The 14,485-nt window shown below is 37.1% G+C and overlaps 1 protein-coding gene and 1 pseudogene across 6 annotated transcripts; both read left to right on the forward strand.

The window, feature by feature from the left end:
- The first annotated feature begins 4,346 nt into the window (after window positions 1-4,346).
- On the forward strand, window positions 4,347-8,659 carry dydc2 (DPY30 domain containing 2). 6 transcript variants are annotated; one of them, XM_031742968.2, is made up of 9 exons: window positions 4,347-4,446; window positions 4,706-4,868; window positions 6,051-6,143; window positions 6,399-6,569; window positions 6,798-7,091; window positions 7,282-7,434; window positions 7,736-7,894; window positions 8,080-8,235; window positions 8,547-8,659. In XM_031742968.2, the coding sequence occupies exons 2-9, from the start codon at window positions 4,722-4,724 to the stop codon at window positions 8,574-8,576; spliced, it is 1,203 nt and encodes a 400-aa protein (XP_031598828.1). In that variant the 5' UTR covers window positions 4,347-4,446; window positions 4,706-4,721; the 3' UTR covers window positions 8,577-8,659. The 6 variants fall into 6 exon arrangements, 5 of the variants coding, with proteins under 5 accessions (XP_031598828.1, XP_031598829.1, XP_039472094.1 ...); XM_031742969.2 differs by having other exon boundaries at window positions 6,807-7,091; XM_039616160.1 differs by lacking the exon at window positions 7,282-7,434 and having other exon boundaries at window positions 6,798-6,866.
- A 567-nt stretch (window positions 8,660-9,226) lies between these two features.
- LOC116322771 lies at window positions 9,227-11,773 on the forward strand (annotated as a pseudogene).
- The last annotated feature ends 2,712 nt before the right edge of the window (window positions 11,774-14,485 follow it).

Here is a 14,485-nt window from a genome sequence, read left to right on the forward strand (position 1 = left end):
CCTAAAAGTTTTGGAGCCTAATATGTTGAGCACTATAAAAAAAAAAGGAACTGAGAGCTGAAGTAGTTTTAGGTTTTGCCAGAATGTGAAAAATGTGCACATTAAGACTTTGTGGTGACGTAATACGTTTACATCAGCACTTGGGAGAGTGCTGATATAAACACAGGAGAGTTAAACATAGCCTGCAAATAGGACCGCAGGTGTTTGGTTGATTTTTTTTTTTTTTTTTTTTTTTTTTTTTGGGAAAAGAAAAGAAAAGAAAAGAACCTTGAAATCCCAGTTCTGTTCACCAATAAAATATTTAAAGCAGAGGTGTCAAACTTATTATATTTGAGTATTCTTGTATGTTTGTAATCCATTTATCTGATTTCAGAAATAAACTTGAGTATATTTTGCAGGTTAGTACACAAGAAAAACAAATGTACAATTTTAAAATCTGGATTAATTTTTTTTTTCCAGATGTTTATAAGCCTAATTAATAAACATCTATATTCAACCTCTCTTACAGTCACTGTGAGCTATTATGTCAGCTGTGCAGCTTATACCATCCTTAGAGACTGGAGCCAATAAAAATGGAATGTGAGGATAATGGATGAAACTCCTGTGTGAACTCACTTATAGTGGGACACCTTCCCCTTGTTATCAGGCCACTCTGATGTCAACAGTTCGGTATTTAACAATGTGCATCAGTTTTGACCAATTTTGATAATTTACTGCCATTACAAAGAAGCACAAGGGTTATAAATCAAACTGCTGCTCTGAGTAAATTGGCAGTTTGGTTTACCATTGTCTATGTCCAGCTTCTCTCCAAAACACACTTTTAAAAGACATTCAGTTGAATGGACCCACTCGATGGCCCCAGTTTAATGTTTGAAAGAATATTTGAATGAATAAAACATACTTATAGATTTACGGTTCTCACCTAAGTATCTAAAACACATGTCTTTGCACCCCAATAAAAGACACGAAAGAAGTAAAGGACTTACTACGCACTACCACTGATTTTAGTGTTTTTCTTTTTTTTAAAAAAAAATCAAAACATGTATTATGCTGATGTTAAAAATGTATGAGTATGTAAAAATGTATGTATGAAAAGTATCAAATGTTTCTTAAATGTGTTTCCCCCACGTCTATGACTCAAATTAAACCTGCATCCATAGTTTAATGACAATAATATTAATATGAGGATATCACCTCTTATAAAATTTATGGAGGGTCACATTATACAAACAACACATTTGGTTTAAAAATCGTCAGCGTATGCAGTGAGAGGGCCTGATTGTGAAAGTCCCTCATGTCGATGTGAAGGCTATATTTGGCTGAAAGGTGTGTAGTATGATTATACAAGGAAAATGATACCTGCGATTACAAATGTTAACTGGGTGTCATTGGTTTCTTGGAAATGGAGCCTGCTACAATTTTCCCACCTTCTCCTCTCCCAGGCCAGCTTACTGTCTCAGTTTCAGAACACAGTGAGCAGCATATAAAATAAAATGATCCTAAATGATGAAATGGATCTGGCTTAAAAGTTTTATCAGTGATTCAGGTTGTATTTTGTCTGTCATTTATACAACGTAAGGCCTTGAAACCTTGACTACTAATAAAAGAAAAAGTACAACTTTTTAAAAAGGAATAATTACCATGAATATTTAACAATATTATTTTGGTTTGTGGGGAAATGAGCAAGATACTTTATGACCCAGATAACAACACCTCATGTTCCAAATGTGACAAAACATCTCATATCTCATGTCTGGCCAGCATGAGTTGGACTTGAGGTTGAATGGAGACAGTCCAGCAATTTTATGGCATGTTCTTTAAAACTGAGTCTAAAGGGGACACTTTCCAGAGTGAACAGCCAGGAGGCCCTGCGTCATGTCCTGTTGGGAGTTTTATGTTTTGTACTTAGTTCATTTTTTTCCCTTCCCATTTAAGTTTTACTTCCACTCACTAGTCAGGTTTAGTCTATAACAACTAGCGGCTAAGTTTAGATGATAACACGGTTTTGTCTGGGTTACATATACTAAACATAACTTAGTATTAATTGACACCTTGGGTATGAGATTGGTAGATCCAGTTAATGATTGAGTCATCTTCAGGCAGCATTGCACCTCCTGTGTGTGCTGCAAAATTACCATCTATTTTCAATCATGCAATAAAAGACATCCTAAAATTAGAGTGAACAGAACTTTCTCAAACACTGAGCAACAGTTACCTTCAACGTGTGGTGGTTTGGATTTATAATATCTCTTTTGATTTTCTTAATACTTTCCTCCTAACAACTACTGCATGGTACCACAAAAAACCCACTAGGGAAAGCTAACATTTTTAACAATGAAACTGAAATACACAAACCCATTTTGCAAAATGAAACCAAAACAAACAAAAGGGACATTATAAACAAAAATCCTTTATATTCTATACAACTTAAAACCATGGCTGTTTGACTGAGAAGCATAACTACACGATTTCTATCGCTGCAACCATTCAGTTCAGATACAGATCGAACCTTTCTGCTGTGAGGCAACACTGCCCCCGTGTGTTACTTTACAAACACTTTACTTAGAACCCTGAAATTTAGTATTTAATTGTGTTTAGTTTGGAAGATACCAAATCAGCAATAACAGGAGCAATAGGAAAACGAATGCAGAAACAAAAAAACACAACAAAAACACAATCATTATTCCATTAGGATAAACCTAAACTCTATAAACTAAGGAAGCCAAAAAACGAAGCCCACATACCACGACAGCTAGTTTCATTTCTCTGCAGATTTCATTTCTCGAAACTCACAAAGTGGTTTTGCTGCCTTGCACAGCTGTGCGTTGCAGACAAAAGCGTTTTATTATGGTTGCAAAATGGGAAGTGTCTTTATTTAAATAATTATTAAAGGCAAAACTGACTACCTGCACAAAATGGGAACCAGCAGAGTTGTTCCATGAAACATTATGATCAGAGTCACTAGAGTCATAAGGAGTCATAAAGCATTCACTGAATAAAACTCCTAAACTTTTACATATATAGCATCATATGTTTAAAAAAAAAAAACTCTCATGTTCAGTCCTCTGCTCTGGGTCTGGTGTTCAGAGGGAGCTGTTCAGCCAAGAGAGAGAGGTCTTACTTCTGTCCTCCTGCAATGTTACTTAATTGGTCTGAAAAGCCATTTGAATTATCATAAAGGTACCTGAGTCACATTCTTACCGGATGATTAGATCACCACACAGAATTCAAAATGTTTGTCTGTATTTTGTCTGAGTGAAAAATAGATAAACGCAACTGAACTCAAATTTCAATATCTGCAATGTGCAGATATGCATCTAAGTAGCTAAGTTTTAGGTTACTGCACATTGTCAGAAATATAATGTACTTATTAAACGCTTGTTTAATGTCACAGTTATATATAATGTTTTCAGGACGTTTCATGTGTCTTGATATATATGACTTCGTCTTGATATTTAAATTTTGTTTGTTGAATTTTTATTAATTTTATTAATTATTTTGTAGAATTGTTATTTATGAATAATGGAGTTTAGTCACCAAGATTTTTTCTAATTGCAAATTACAGGACTACAGTGAACAGTGACAGCAAAGTCATAACTTTTCAATATATTTTAGTTTAATCATTTAATGATCTGAAACATGTAAATGTGACAAATATACAATAAAATAAAATAAGGCAGGCAAATACTTTTTCATACAACTCTATGTTTATTTTTAGAGTTTCTCTATATTTTATACATATCCTTATGTATTATACATCTGCAGCTACAGTAAAACTATAGCTGCAGATATTTACTTAATTCTTTTACAGCAAATAAAAGAAACACTGAAAGAAACAGAGGATTGATATCGATTGTATTGATGCCAGTTCTGGTATTGTTACCAGATCCATGCTTGTGTAGGATCGATACTCAGTTTCTATCCTCTAAGGTCAGCCCACTGAACTGTATTAAATAAATTAATAAATTAAAAACACCTCAAACAAGCACTATGAAAAATGTCGAAACCATTTTGTGTTGACTGTCACATATATATTTTTATTTATAGCCTATAACACATTTAAACAACAGAAGTTGGCTCGTGGTACCAGACAGCTGCATTTACAGATTTTCTGCAATTCCAGATACACGTTTCGTGACGTGGTTTGTTGTGTAAACTATTTATTATAAAGTAAAAAAATCACAGTCATTTAGCGGCTCTTAAAATATGTTTAAAATTTGCAAATGTATGATGATTAACTCATAAATCATAACACACTGTTCTCCACTGCATAAGCTGCAGTTACAGGTTAAAAATATCAGTATGGGTACTGGGAGAATATTTGCGGTATGTAGAGCAGTAGCAGTCAGAAGTTGGCTAATTCAAAACACCGAGGGGAAGATTAATAATGTGACACCGTTACCATGGAGCCCTAACCACTACACAAGGATTTTCAGGAAGAAATAGGTTTGTTTGTCTTCCTGTAGTTTTTTAGTTACTGTGTGAAACTAACATTATTACTGACATTAAACAGAAGAGGAAAAACGCTTAGTCTGACTTAACCGCTAACAAAAAAAAACCCCAAAATGACCGAAATGTTTTATTTGCTGGGAAACTTCTTGTTCACCGACGCTACTTGACCTCCACTGTGTGTGTGTGTTTATTAAAAGTGATACATGTGTTTATTACTTTAGTTGTTAATATAATGATGTTTTTTGGTATTCAGACGGGAAAACATAAGCATGGACTCGGAGTATTTAAAAAGAAACCTGGGACAGTGCCTGGCGGACGGCCTGGCTGAAGTGGCCGAGCAGCGACCTGTGAACCCGATCCTGTATCTGGCTCACTGGCTTTACAAGTACAGCTCAAACCGTGAATACCAAGCAGAGGTGAGCTCTTCTTTTATTTATTACTGCACCCGTTACAGTTTACAAGTCATGCTATCTTACGTCAACACAGTCAGAAAAAATACCTGAATCAAAAGATGAGTAAATAGTGGCATTAATAAGGGGGGGGGGCAAACAGACCTAATTTTTGCATAGATTTCTGGTTATTTGTTGGAGACTCAAGATTATGATCAGTACCACTAAGAAACATTTAAAAAAAAAAATGAGAATCGGCATCGTGGAAGTAAAAATTTTCCTGATAAAACTTGCTGTTTTGTTGTCCTGTCAGTAGGGGGTAGCATGCACAACTTATTGTCTAATATGACTGTCTCCCATTTGACCCCTTCAGAATCAGCTAGGGTTTTTTTTCTTTTTTTTGTACTTTGTAACCTAAATTTGACCTTTATAATCTGAAAACTGTCCAAGTTAGAAGCCCTCAAAGTACATAGACTTGGGTTGAAATTTTGTGCTCTTGAAGTCTAACTAAATTAGTAAAAGAAATAATCACATGAAATGTGAAATGCTGTTAGATAATGCAACAAATTCAATTTTATTCCCACTCCAAGTGTCACAATCTAAAGCCAAATATGTCTTTGTGTTCTGTAACTAACAATAAGCATCAGTATCATTTGTTTAAGAAGCTACAAGTGCTCAAATGTAAATTATGTTCAGTGAAGTAAACAATTGGAGTATTTTACAGTGTTGCACTATTAGCATTCATCAGCCTTATGCGGCAGTATACTGTATTAAACAGAATCCAAATAGTTATATTAGCAACATAATAACTACAAAAGTGTTATAGTAAACAACAGTTGACAGTGAAACAGGTGATTAGCTCTTGGAAGCCTCCACTGGCTGTTAAAGTGTGAGCAGTGAAACTATTTCTGCTCACACTACTAGTGCCTTAAAGCCTCTGTCCTTACATAGGTTTTAAGGGCTGATATAAAGGATAAAAGAGGCTTAGACAGTCTAAGCTTATCAGGCTGAAAGATTAAAAGCCTGTAAGAGCCAAGGTAACAAAAACCCAGTCACCTTTTTACCTTGACTCAGAAAGTACCAACAGATCCCTGCATGCCTATAGAGATCTGCAGCCGCCTCAGGATTACAAGGAGTAAAAGGTCTAGATGAAAGCTTTTTATCTCATAGTTAGAAGCGTCTTTGTTGTAACCACAATTATATTTGTAGAAAAAGGCCAAACTGGCACTCCTGGAGAAAGAGCAGGCAAAAGCCAGAGAGGAGGAGTTACACCAGGCGAAGCTGAGGGAGGAGGAGCAAAAGGTCAGTGAGACCTGGGAGGAGTCACAAACTACTTTTAAAACACAAAACTTTTAATCTAACCGAACATTTGTTTGTGTTTGTTACATCAAATTTTTTTTAAAATAGTATGTGTTAAGATGTTTTCTAATTTTTCCTGTTATCCTTTAAAATGACCAGTTGCTTATTTTCGCTTCAGTCCTCTCCACTTGCTTCCAATTACTCCAAAACACTTTTAAGTAAATTGTTTAAAAGCATATAACATAAACACATCGACAGCTCTCTGAGAAGAAGCCCACAGATTCTGAAGCACCCACCGCAGCCACAACAGGAGCCGTTGAGGACAGCAAACCCGTACAAGAGGGGAAATCAAACACATCCGATCTGGAAAACCAGCAAGGCACAGAAGATCGCCAAACTGAAGTGCAGGAAAATGTCACTGAAAAGGAGGTGATAAGAATTCAAAATATGAGTGCTTCTGGAGGTGGTGGCAGTCTCTGTGATATTTTCTGATTATCCCTTTCATTTCTGTTGTTTTTGGTTTTGAGCCATGAGTGCTTCTGGGGTTTTTTTTTCTTTGGTGATGGGTCAGTCTACCAAGCTCACTCTAAAACTGCATGACTTGCCTTATATGGTTTTTGAAAGAAACTACAAATCACTGACTATAAATGGTTTGAGATCTGCCAGGTGGACATCACAGATAAAGCAGCAACCAGTCCAGAGCCGCCTGAAGGAAAACCTGCAGAGGTCAGTCATTCTTCCCTATCTGAGGGGCAGGACACAGAGGTCAAAGAGGAGTCTGAACAGAAGCCTGATGAAAAAACTGAAGTGGAGACAAGGATGGAGCAAATAGAAGAAAAAACAGAAATAGAGCCAAGTACGAATAGTGTTGAGGAAAAAACTGAAGAGGAGGAGAAGGAAGGAATTACCAGCCAAAACGAAGAGAAGGAAGGTGACCAAGATGAAGATAAGGTCAGGAGAAATTTTGTCGTATTTGCCTGGATAATGTAAGAAATATCACTATTTTAGCACCACAAACAAAATCAAGTTGTACCATTTCTTTCTTGACAGTACACTGTCAAGAAAGAAATGGTACAACTTGATTTTGTTTGTGGTGCTAAAATAGTTTAGTTAGTAATTGTGGTTCTTATCTGCTTTGCAGGAGGTTGATCAATCTGAAACTGCTGAACCTGAGAAGACTGACCCACTACAGTCAACTCTCACACAAGATGGGAGTGATTCAAAATCAAATGAAACAGAAGATCAATACAGCAAGCAAAGTCCTCCTGACCTTGACTCTCATGACACAGAAAAGGTGAAACAGGTTAAATGCAGACTGTGCGCTGAGGATTCAGTTTGGCACATATTCAGATCGAATAAGCAAGAGGTGCAGGCTCAAGTACCAGAAAAGATGAAGGACAGATCAGCAGAGTGGTGAGATTTGAAGACGAGTTCAAGTTCAGGCCAGAGGAGGACAGAGGAGACAAGGAACACAAATAAAGATGAGAAGAGCAAGAACTTTTCTGAGACAACACAGTCAGACTGAGCACAGGTAGAAGCAGAGAATTATTATGTTCTCCATAATCTAATCTGGTTTACTTTTCCTTCACCATAAGGCCCATGAAGAAGAAACTGGCAAACCTGAAGATGCCATCCAAGTGGAGCCAGCTTCAGCTTCAGCTTCACAGAGTGAGGACATCGAACCTGAGAAGACATCTGAATCTGAACAGGATGCACAAGAATCAAGTACACCCCTTCTCAAGGACCAGGAAAAGGTGGCATAACCTTATTTAAAATGCACAATGTTTCCCTTTAATACTTTGCTAATTTTTTTAACATTAATGAGGAAAATTTGCCCAGGGGAAGCAGCACTTTTGGGTTTGAGAACCAAAGGTCTGTTCAGAAGCTAGAAATAATAAAACAAGGCTTAACCAGAACTTTTCTCACCTCTTTACCTCAGGCAGCCGATGAACAACCGAAGAGCGAAAGCACTGATTCTTCAGCTCCAGTTGAGGGTGAGGTAACAGCAGAGGAAACGATGCAGCGCGGGGAACCTGAGAGTTCACAAGAGGAACCTGAAAAGTCTCTGTCTAACGAGGAAGACTCCCGGGAGAAGGTTGACCTGAGTGAATGTGTTTCTCATCTGTTGGTTCTCAAACTTTTTCTTGCATGCACCCAGCAAATATTTTTGGTTTCTAGCAATTAAAAAATATCCAGTTTCAATTTTAGTGAAATAAAATATAGCATGATCACATTATTTTTTTCTAAATTATTGGAATATCATTCCCACTCTCTGGTCATTTAGGGACCACCTGCAGTGTCTGTGTTTGAGAACCAGTGTCTACATCTATTTTCTGACAAGTGTGATATTTATTTCTTTAACTTAATACTGATTAATTTGTAACTCAGCTTTGTGTTGCTTTTCAGGACCAAGAAGAGGAAAAAGACCAAGCTTGATCACATCACATGTCTGAGCTTTTACCGAAGCTGAAATCATTAATGGTTATTAATGTGTAAATAAAAAACATACACAACAAATAGTGAGCCGACATAATTTATTATTGTTTATTCATTTGTCTCTTTTGTTTTTGCACAGTGTTAAAGATCCACTCTAGACATTTTTAAAAGTTATGAAAACAACCCAGTCCATGTGCTTGTTTCCACATCACACTTGTGTAAGTAGCCCAGTTGGCTTCCAGTCACGTTGCAGTGTCAGAAATCCCAATGGCACATCCACATGTTAAACTGAGATTAAAGGTGATTCCACATACTGTCCCCCCTTTTAGCAGGTGAATTTAAAATCAGCCTTAACTCAAACTTTGTGCAGAGATAACGAAATGTGGAGTGACATACAAGCGATTAAAGAAAACCTTTAATGTGATAGTCTGCTTCTTCAACCCACATTAGAGCAGACAATAGCTGAAACTGTAACTAGCTTTTTTAGTAGTAATGATAATATAAGTTTGCATTAGCTTTTATTGGTCCTGTTATAGAAATGCTTGATTGTGTAAGCGTGCAAAGTAATTCTCGTCATGGCTGGCATTTCGATTGGATGACGCTGCAGTTTCCAGGCTGTTGAGTGACCTTTAGCCTGGAGGAGGAGGAGGGCAAAGTTTGGTGCATAATGACTGGTTTGTATTGAATGTTTCCGCATCTGCGTTCCCCTTCTCGTCGCTGATGAAATACAGCTGTATTCAATCTCATCAGTATCTGCAACCAAGAGAGGCTGGGTTTGGGAAACGCTGGCAGATCAGCTGGAGTTGGAATTTAAATGCGCGTTTGGACGAGGCGCGGTCGAGAGTGCGCAACAACAGCGGAGCTGAGATGCTTTAATTAAAAACGGGCTGCAAAAAGAGGCTGTAATGGAACTCGTAACCAATGTTGTGGCCACTGTCGGTGGTCTCGTTACCGGTGTAATGAATTTCTTCACTGACAGATTTCTTACACCGCCGCTGGAAGCAACTCTCAAATATTTAGAGGAGGCTGAACTCAAGACCACGAAGGGAGGTGAGTCATATCTGTGTTTACCCAAAGAAACCATGTAATTATAAAAAAGTTTGTTTTAAAGTCGTTTTTTCCCTCCCAACTGGGATTTGTTACGCATTTAGCCTGTTGCTAAACTTTTACCCTTTCACCTAATCTCTCTCCTTAGAAATAAAGACGTTCAAAGCCAAATCTCTGTGGGAAAAGTCAGGAGCTGTTATCATGGCAGTCCGGCGTCCTGGATGATTTTTGTGCAGAGAGGTATTGTTCCAGTGACAATCGGTTATCATGAGCTATTGGCTTATTACTTTAAGCCCTTTGGTTTTGCCTGCTTCACAAAAGAGAAAGTTTGCCATACACATATTTTCCATTTCTTGTCAGTTGTAACCAAAAGGCAACATATTCGTTATGTTTAGAAAGTTGCAGAATGAATAACTTCTGCAACTTCTACAACATCAAACTTTTGGTCTCAATTCAGGTATGGTGATTAAATGATACAAACTATGAAAATGTCTGCACTGGAGGAGCAAAGTGGCTCTCAAATGCTGTGAAGTTCAGTTTTCATATAAAGTATCTACATACTCTACAACTATGTCTGCCTGTTGTAACTTGAACTCTTGAGTGTGGATTTGTGTAGCATAAATCTGAGGTAGTTCTGGAGTATTTAAACCTGGTGTGGTTATAATCCTCTAAATCTAAGCTATAAAAGGCACAAGAGGATGTATATGTAAATCTGTAGCCCACCTTGCCCCCAGAATTGTCTCAGTATATTTTATTTTTCCCCGTCAGAGTAGGCACAGTATAATTGCAGTGCATCCACTTGACATGGCTCTATTACATGAAATTGGCCTGAAAATTAATTGTGGTCAAATAAGTATTTAGATTGTTTAATTAACAGAAAGTCATAATCCTCCTGTAATAATACAATAAAGTGCCTAAAGTACTGTTGCAGGACCCCACAATCCCTGCTTACCACCTAAAATATGGGCAGTGTGCATATAATGAATACAACATGACCCCTCAATTGTACCTTTAAGTTTCTAACTGCAGTTGTTAACTGTTAAGATTCTTTATTAATGCTCTTTGGCTGCAGGAAGCTGCAGAGCTGTCCTCTCTGAAACCCCAGCTGGATGAGCTTGGGGTTCCTCTGTACGCTGTTGTAAAGGAAGATGTCGGCACAGAGGTCAAGAACTTCAGGCCATACTTTCAGGGGGAAGTCTTCTTGGATGAAAAGGTAAACTTTATTATTTTCCTCTAATGAACTATTCTACCATGGTCAAAAGTTATCTGCAAACTACATCCGGCCCGTTTTTAAGCATAACTGCTTCCAAATACACTTGGACCCATTTAGGGTGTCTGAAAAATCCCTTTAGGTCTGCATGAATTAACCAAGCATTCTGATATGCTTGCAGAGACGTTTTTATGGGCCTCGTGAGCGGAAGTTGGGTCTCCTGGCATTCCTGCGTGTTGGAGTGTGGATGAATGGCGTAAGGGCTTTCAGGAATGGCTTTGTGGGAAATGTTCTCGGAGAGGGTTTTGTCCTTGGTGGGGTCTTTGTCATCGGGCAAGGACAGCAGGTAAAAATTTCACATTAATCCAATGTCATTGGAAAGGTTCTAATAAATTGCAATACAAATTTCTTAAGAAGAGTGAAGCCATCATACTAGGCAATGTTTAGTATCTCTTGTCTGTTTGTCCTGCAGGGAATACTTTTGGAACACAGAGAGATTGAGTTTGGAGATAAAGTAAACATTGAAGATGTCCTCCAAGCTGTCAGAAAAATACCACAGGAACTACAGTCTTTGGAGAAGAAATAATTCTTTGTATTACTCGTGTTTTTGAACATTTAAAAATTATTAACAATTAAACACCTTTCAGATAACATAAAATCTACAGCATTGTCTAAATATATGGTATAGACAAATTTTTCTTTTAAATGAGGAAATTTGTACATTTGATAGTTTGCCTGTCTCTTTAAGATAAGGATGCATTTTGCAGTATGACTGTTTTTAAGAGTCTGAGTGTGTTAATGATGGCCTGTCTTTAAACTCTATAGAAGAAGCAGACCTGATGCTTAATGCTCATTTTCTTAAAACTCTGATACCACTGTGCTGTCCTGGAAGTAATGAGGCTAATCTTTTGAACAATAAAACATGTTTCGGTGCTCGGCAGATTTGTATTTTGTGTTTTGTTTTTTCTTTATGCATTGAAGTTATTCAGTAGTTGGACTGATACCAGGGTGGGTGGAGGGTGGAACCATTTTCAGAGCCAAGATCATCATCTAGGATAAGTCTTATTTCCTGTTGAGTGCTCTCTTATTAAGTTATGAGAACTATCAAAGTCACTTTGTACTTCAACTTTGCAAGAAGCACAGTTCAGAAAGTATCTTTGAGTCTTGTGTTCAGAAGGATTTTTTTTTTTTCCCTTTTATAGTCTTAATAAAAATGTTAAATATGAGCATTCTAGTTTACTGCAGATATTCATCTGCCTAGAGGGACATAAGCTTGAGTTGACATGAAGGCTGTGGTCCTTTAAAACATGTTTTGTAATCTACTTATGTTGGTTTTAGAAACCAATTACAAAGTAGGTTACACAACCTGATCTACTGGATAAGCTCAGGAGATTTGGGGGAAAAATCAAACTTATGAAACTCAAACATTAAAAAGCATTGGTTAGATACAACTTTGCTGCACAGAGTTATAGTCTTACAGATTTAGGTTTGTGTGGAGGCATCTGTGCCTTTGAAAAACACCATTGAGTGGTGCATTGCCAAAATAAAATGCAAAAATATTGTCTTCAGACATGAAATGTTAAATTTGCTCTTTGGAAACTGGAGTTTTGCTTAAGTCTGTTTTAATTATGCTGGGATTCTGGATTTGGTATTTAATTAGTTAGCTGTATTGTTGGATTAGGCTTACCTTTAAGTATTTTGTTTCTCGAAAGAAGTCGTTTATCCATCTTGAGATGACTGACTTTTCTCTGTTCCCATTCAGCTTTCTTAAATCCTGAAAGGGGATATGTTTAATGTGTCTCTTTACCTGTAGCAACACTAGCTTATTCTGGATAAAGTCAGCACCCTCTCACTGGAGGAACTGGTTACCCTATTATTCACACAGATGTTCACCCCCCCTTTCTTGTCTGAAGAACTTAAGGGGAGAAATGTTTGGGGAAAAAAAGAATATCAAGTGAGTTAGGGGTCTACTGTCTATTTAAAAACCAACATTACCCAAAATCTAAATAAAATGCATTGTATATGCTTCAGGTCAGGCTTTGAGGAGTGGAGCTGTGACTCTGGAAGCGAGGAAACCTGGTTTAGCCCTGTGCAGAGAGGAAAATTACATGAATACATTTCAGTTTAGAGATATAATTCACAATTTTTAGATCTATTCAGTATTGTTCATGGGAGTTGTGTTGAAAACCTTTGATATTGGATATTTCAAGGTCAGGACTGTTCATCTCCCAACACAAGCAAATTGTACTGAAGCAGCCTATTTGTGTTTTTGCATGGAGGGCCAGTCATGGGTGTATTACTAGGTCTAGTCAGATGTTTACTAATGGATTTTGGTTTTACACTTGACTTTTATCTCTCTTGTCATCAGAGAATATGCTTGTCTTTTGATCTTTATTATGTAAAATGATCATTTGTCTGTTTTGTAAAAGTTTTCTCTCTAGAATTTTCCCTTACTTTATATTATTCCACACATCAAACAAAAACCTCCCCTACGGACTGTTTCTGCCAAACCTGCAAACTTGGTAACTTTGGACCGTTACAGTTGAGAATTTGAAGGAAAACATATTAACTAACAATGTGAAACCAGTTTATGGGGTAAGTTTCATGAAGATTGAACCAGTCGTCTAGCAGGAGTTCAGGAATAAACATACATACGTTACGATCATTGCGGTATAAGATGATACATAAAAACACAGAGCTGTAAGAATGCAAGGAAAAAACATTAAAAAAAAAACCCAAAAATGACAAAGCAGGTCTGAGCTTTCCTAAAAGTAGAATTTTTATCTTACATTTGACATTTTGATAAAGCAAGAGAAAAAGAAAAGTTGTTCACCAATGATTCACAGTGGTTGAGGACAACTGATTAAGGATTTCTCAAAAACATGTCCACACAATCATTATTAGTTTCCCTGTGATGACATTAAATGCTATGAAAAGGCTTCCAAAATGTGGTTAATTAAAGTAAGATAAAGAAAAAAGGCACAAAACAGCCTATTATATATTAATAACTTGTGATCCTTACAGGGAGATAGAGTATGTTTCCTCACTCTGGTCATATGTTATGTCCTTAATGTGGCCTTGAGTGGTAAACAGTTCAAAAGTTCTTTTTTCCTTCTGATTGTTTCGCTTTTCAGAGATGAAATAATCCAGTAACTTATCAAGCATTTTCTTTCTTATCCTTTTCCCCTTTATCTACCAAGCTTCTTTGAGGCATTGACCTCAGGTTTGTGAACACTAAGTTACAGTGGCAGTACTAACTGTGTGACGGGAAGGATATCAACCATAACCATGACCCAGATCAGCAGACCAGTTTTTATTCCACTGAAATCCGTGACATTCAAGAAGCTTCTTCATTAGTCTGTTAAAGTGATGATGGTGGGCTAACTTTTGTGTTAGCTCAATTTTTATGTTCATTTTCTCACAGTGTTACGACCCCCTCTCCTAGGCGTCAGGGGAGGAGTAACATACACAAGCCCCCAACACACAACTGAGTAAAGAAAGGTTTTAATTTCAAACTTTAAACAGAAAACCGACAGGGCTGTTCAACAGACCACTGGGCAAACAATTATTATATAAAGACAAAAAAAAAGACAAGAGTAAAAGCTAAAGGTTAACTAAGGCAAGCTGGCAGCACACAAAATAAAAGCTAAGG

Source organism: Oreochromis aureus, linkage group 8 (assembly GCF_013358895.1).
Source record: "Oreochromis aureus strain Israel breed Guangdong linkage group 8, ZZ_aureus, whole genome shotgun sequence".
Taxonomy (NCBI): Eukaryota; Metazoa; Chordata; class Actinopteri; order Cichliformes; family Cichlidae; genus Oreochromis; species Oreochromis aureus.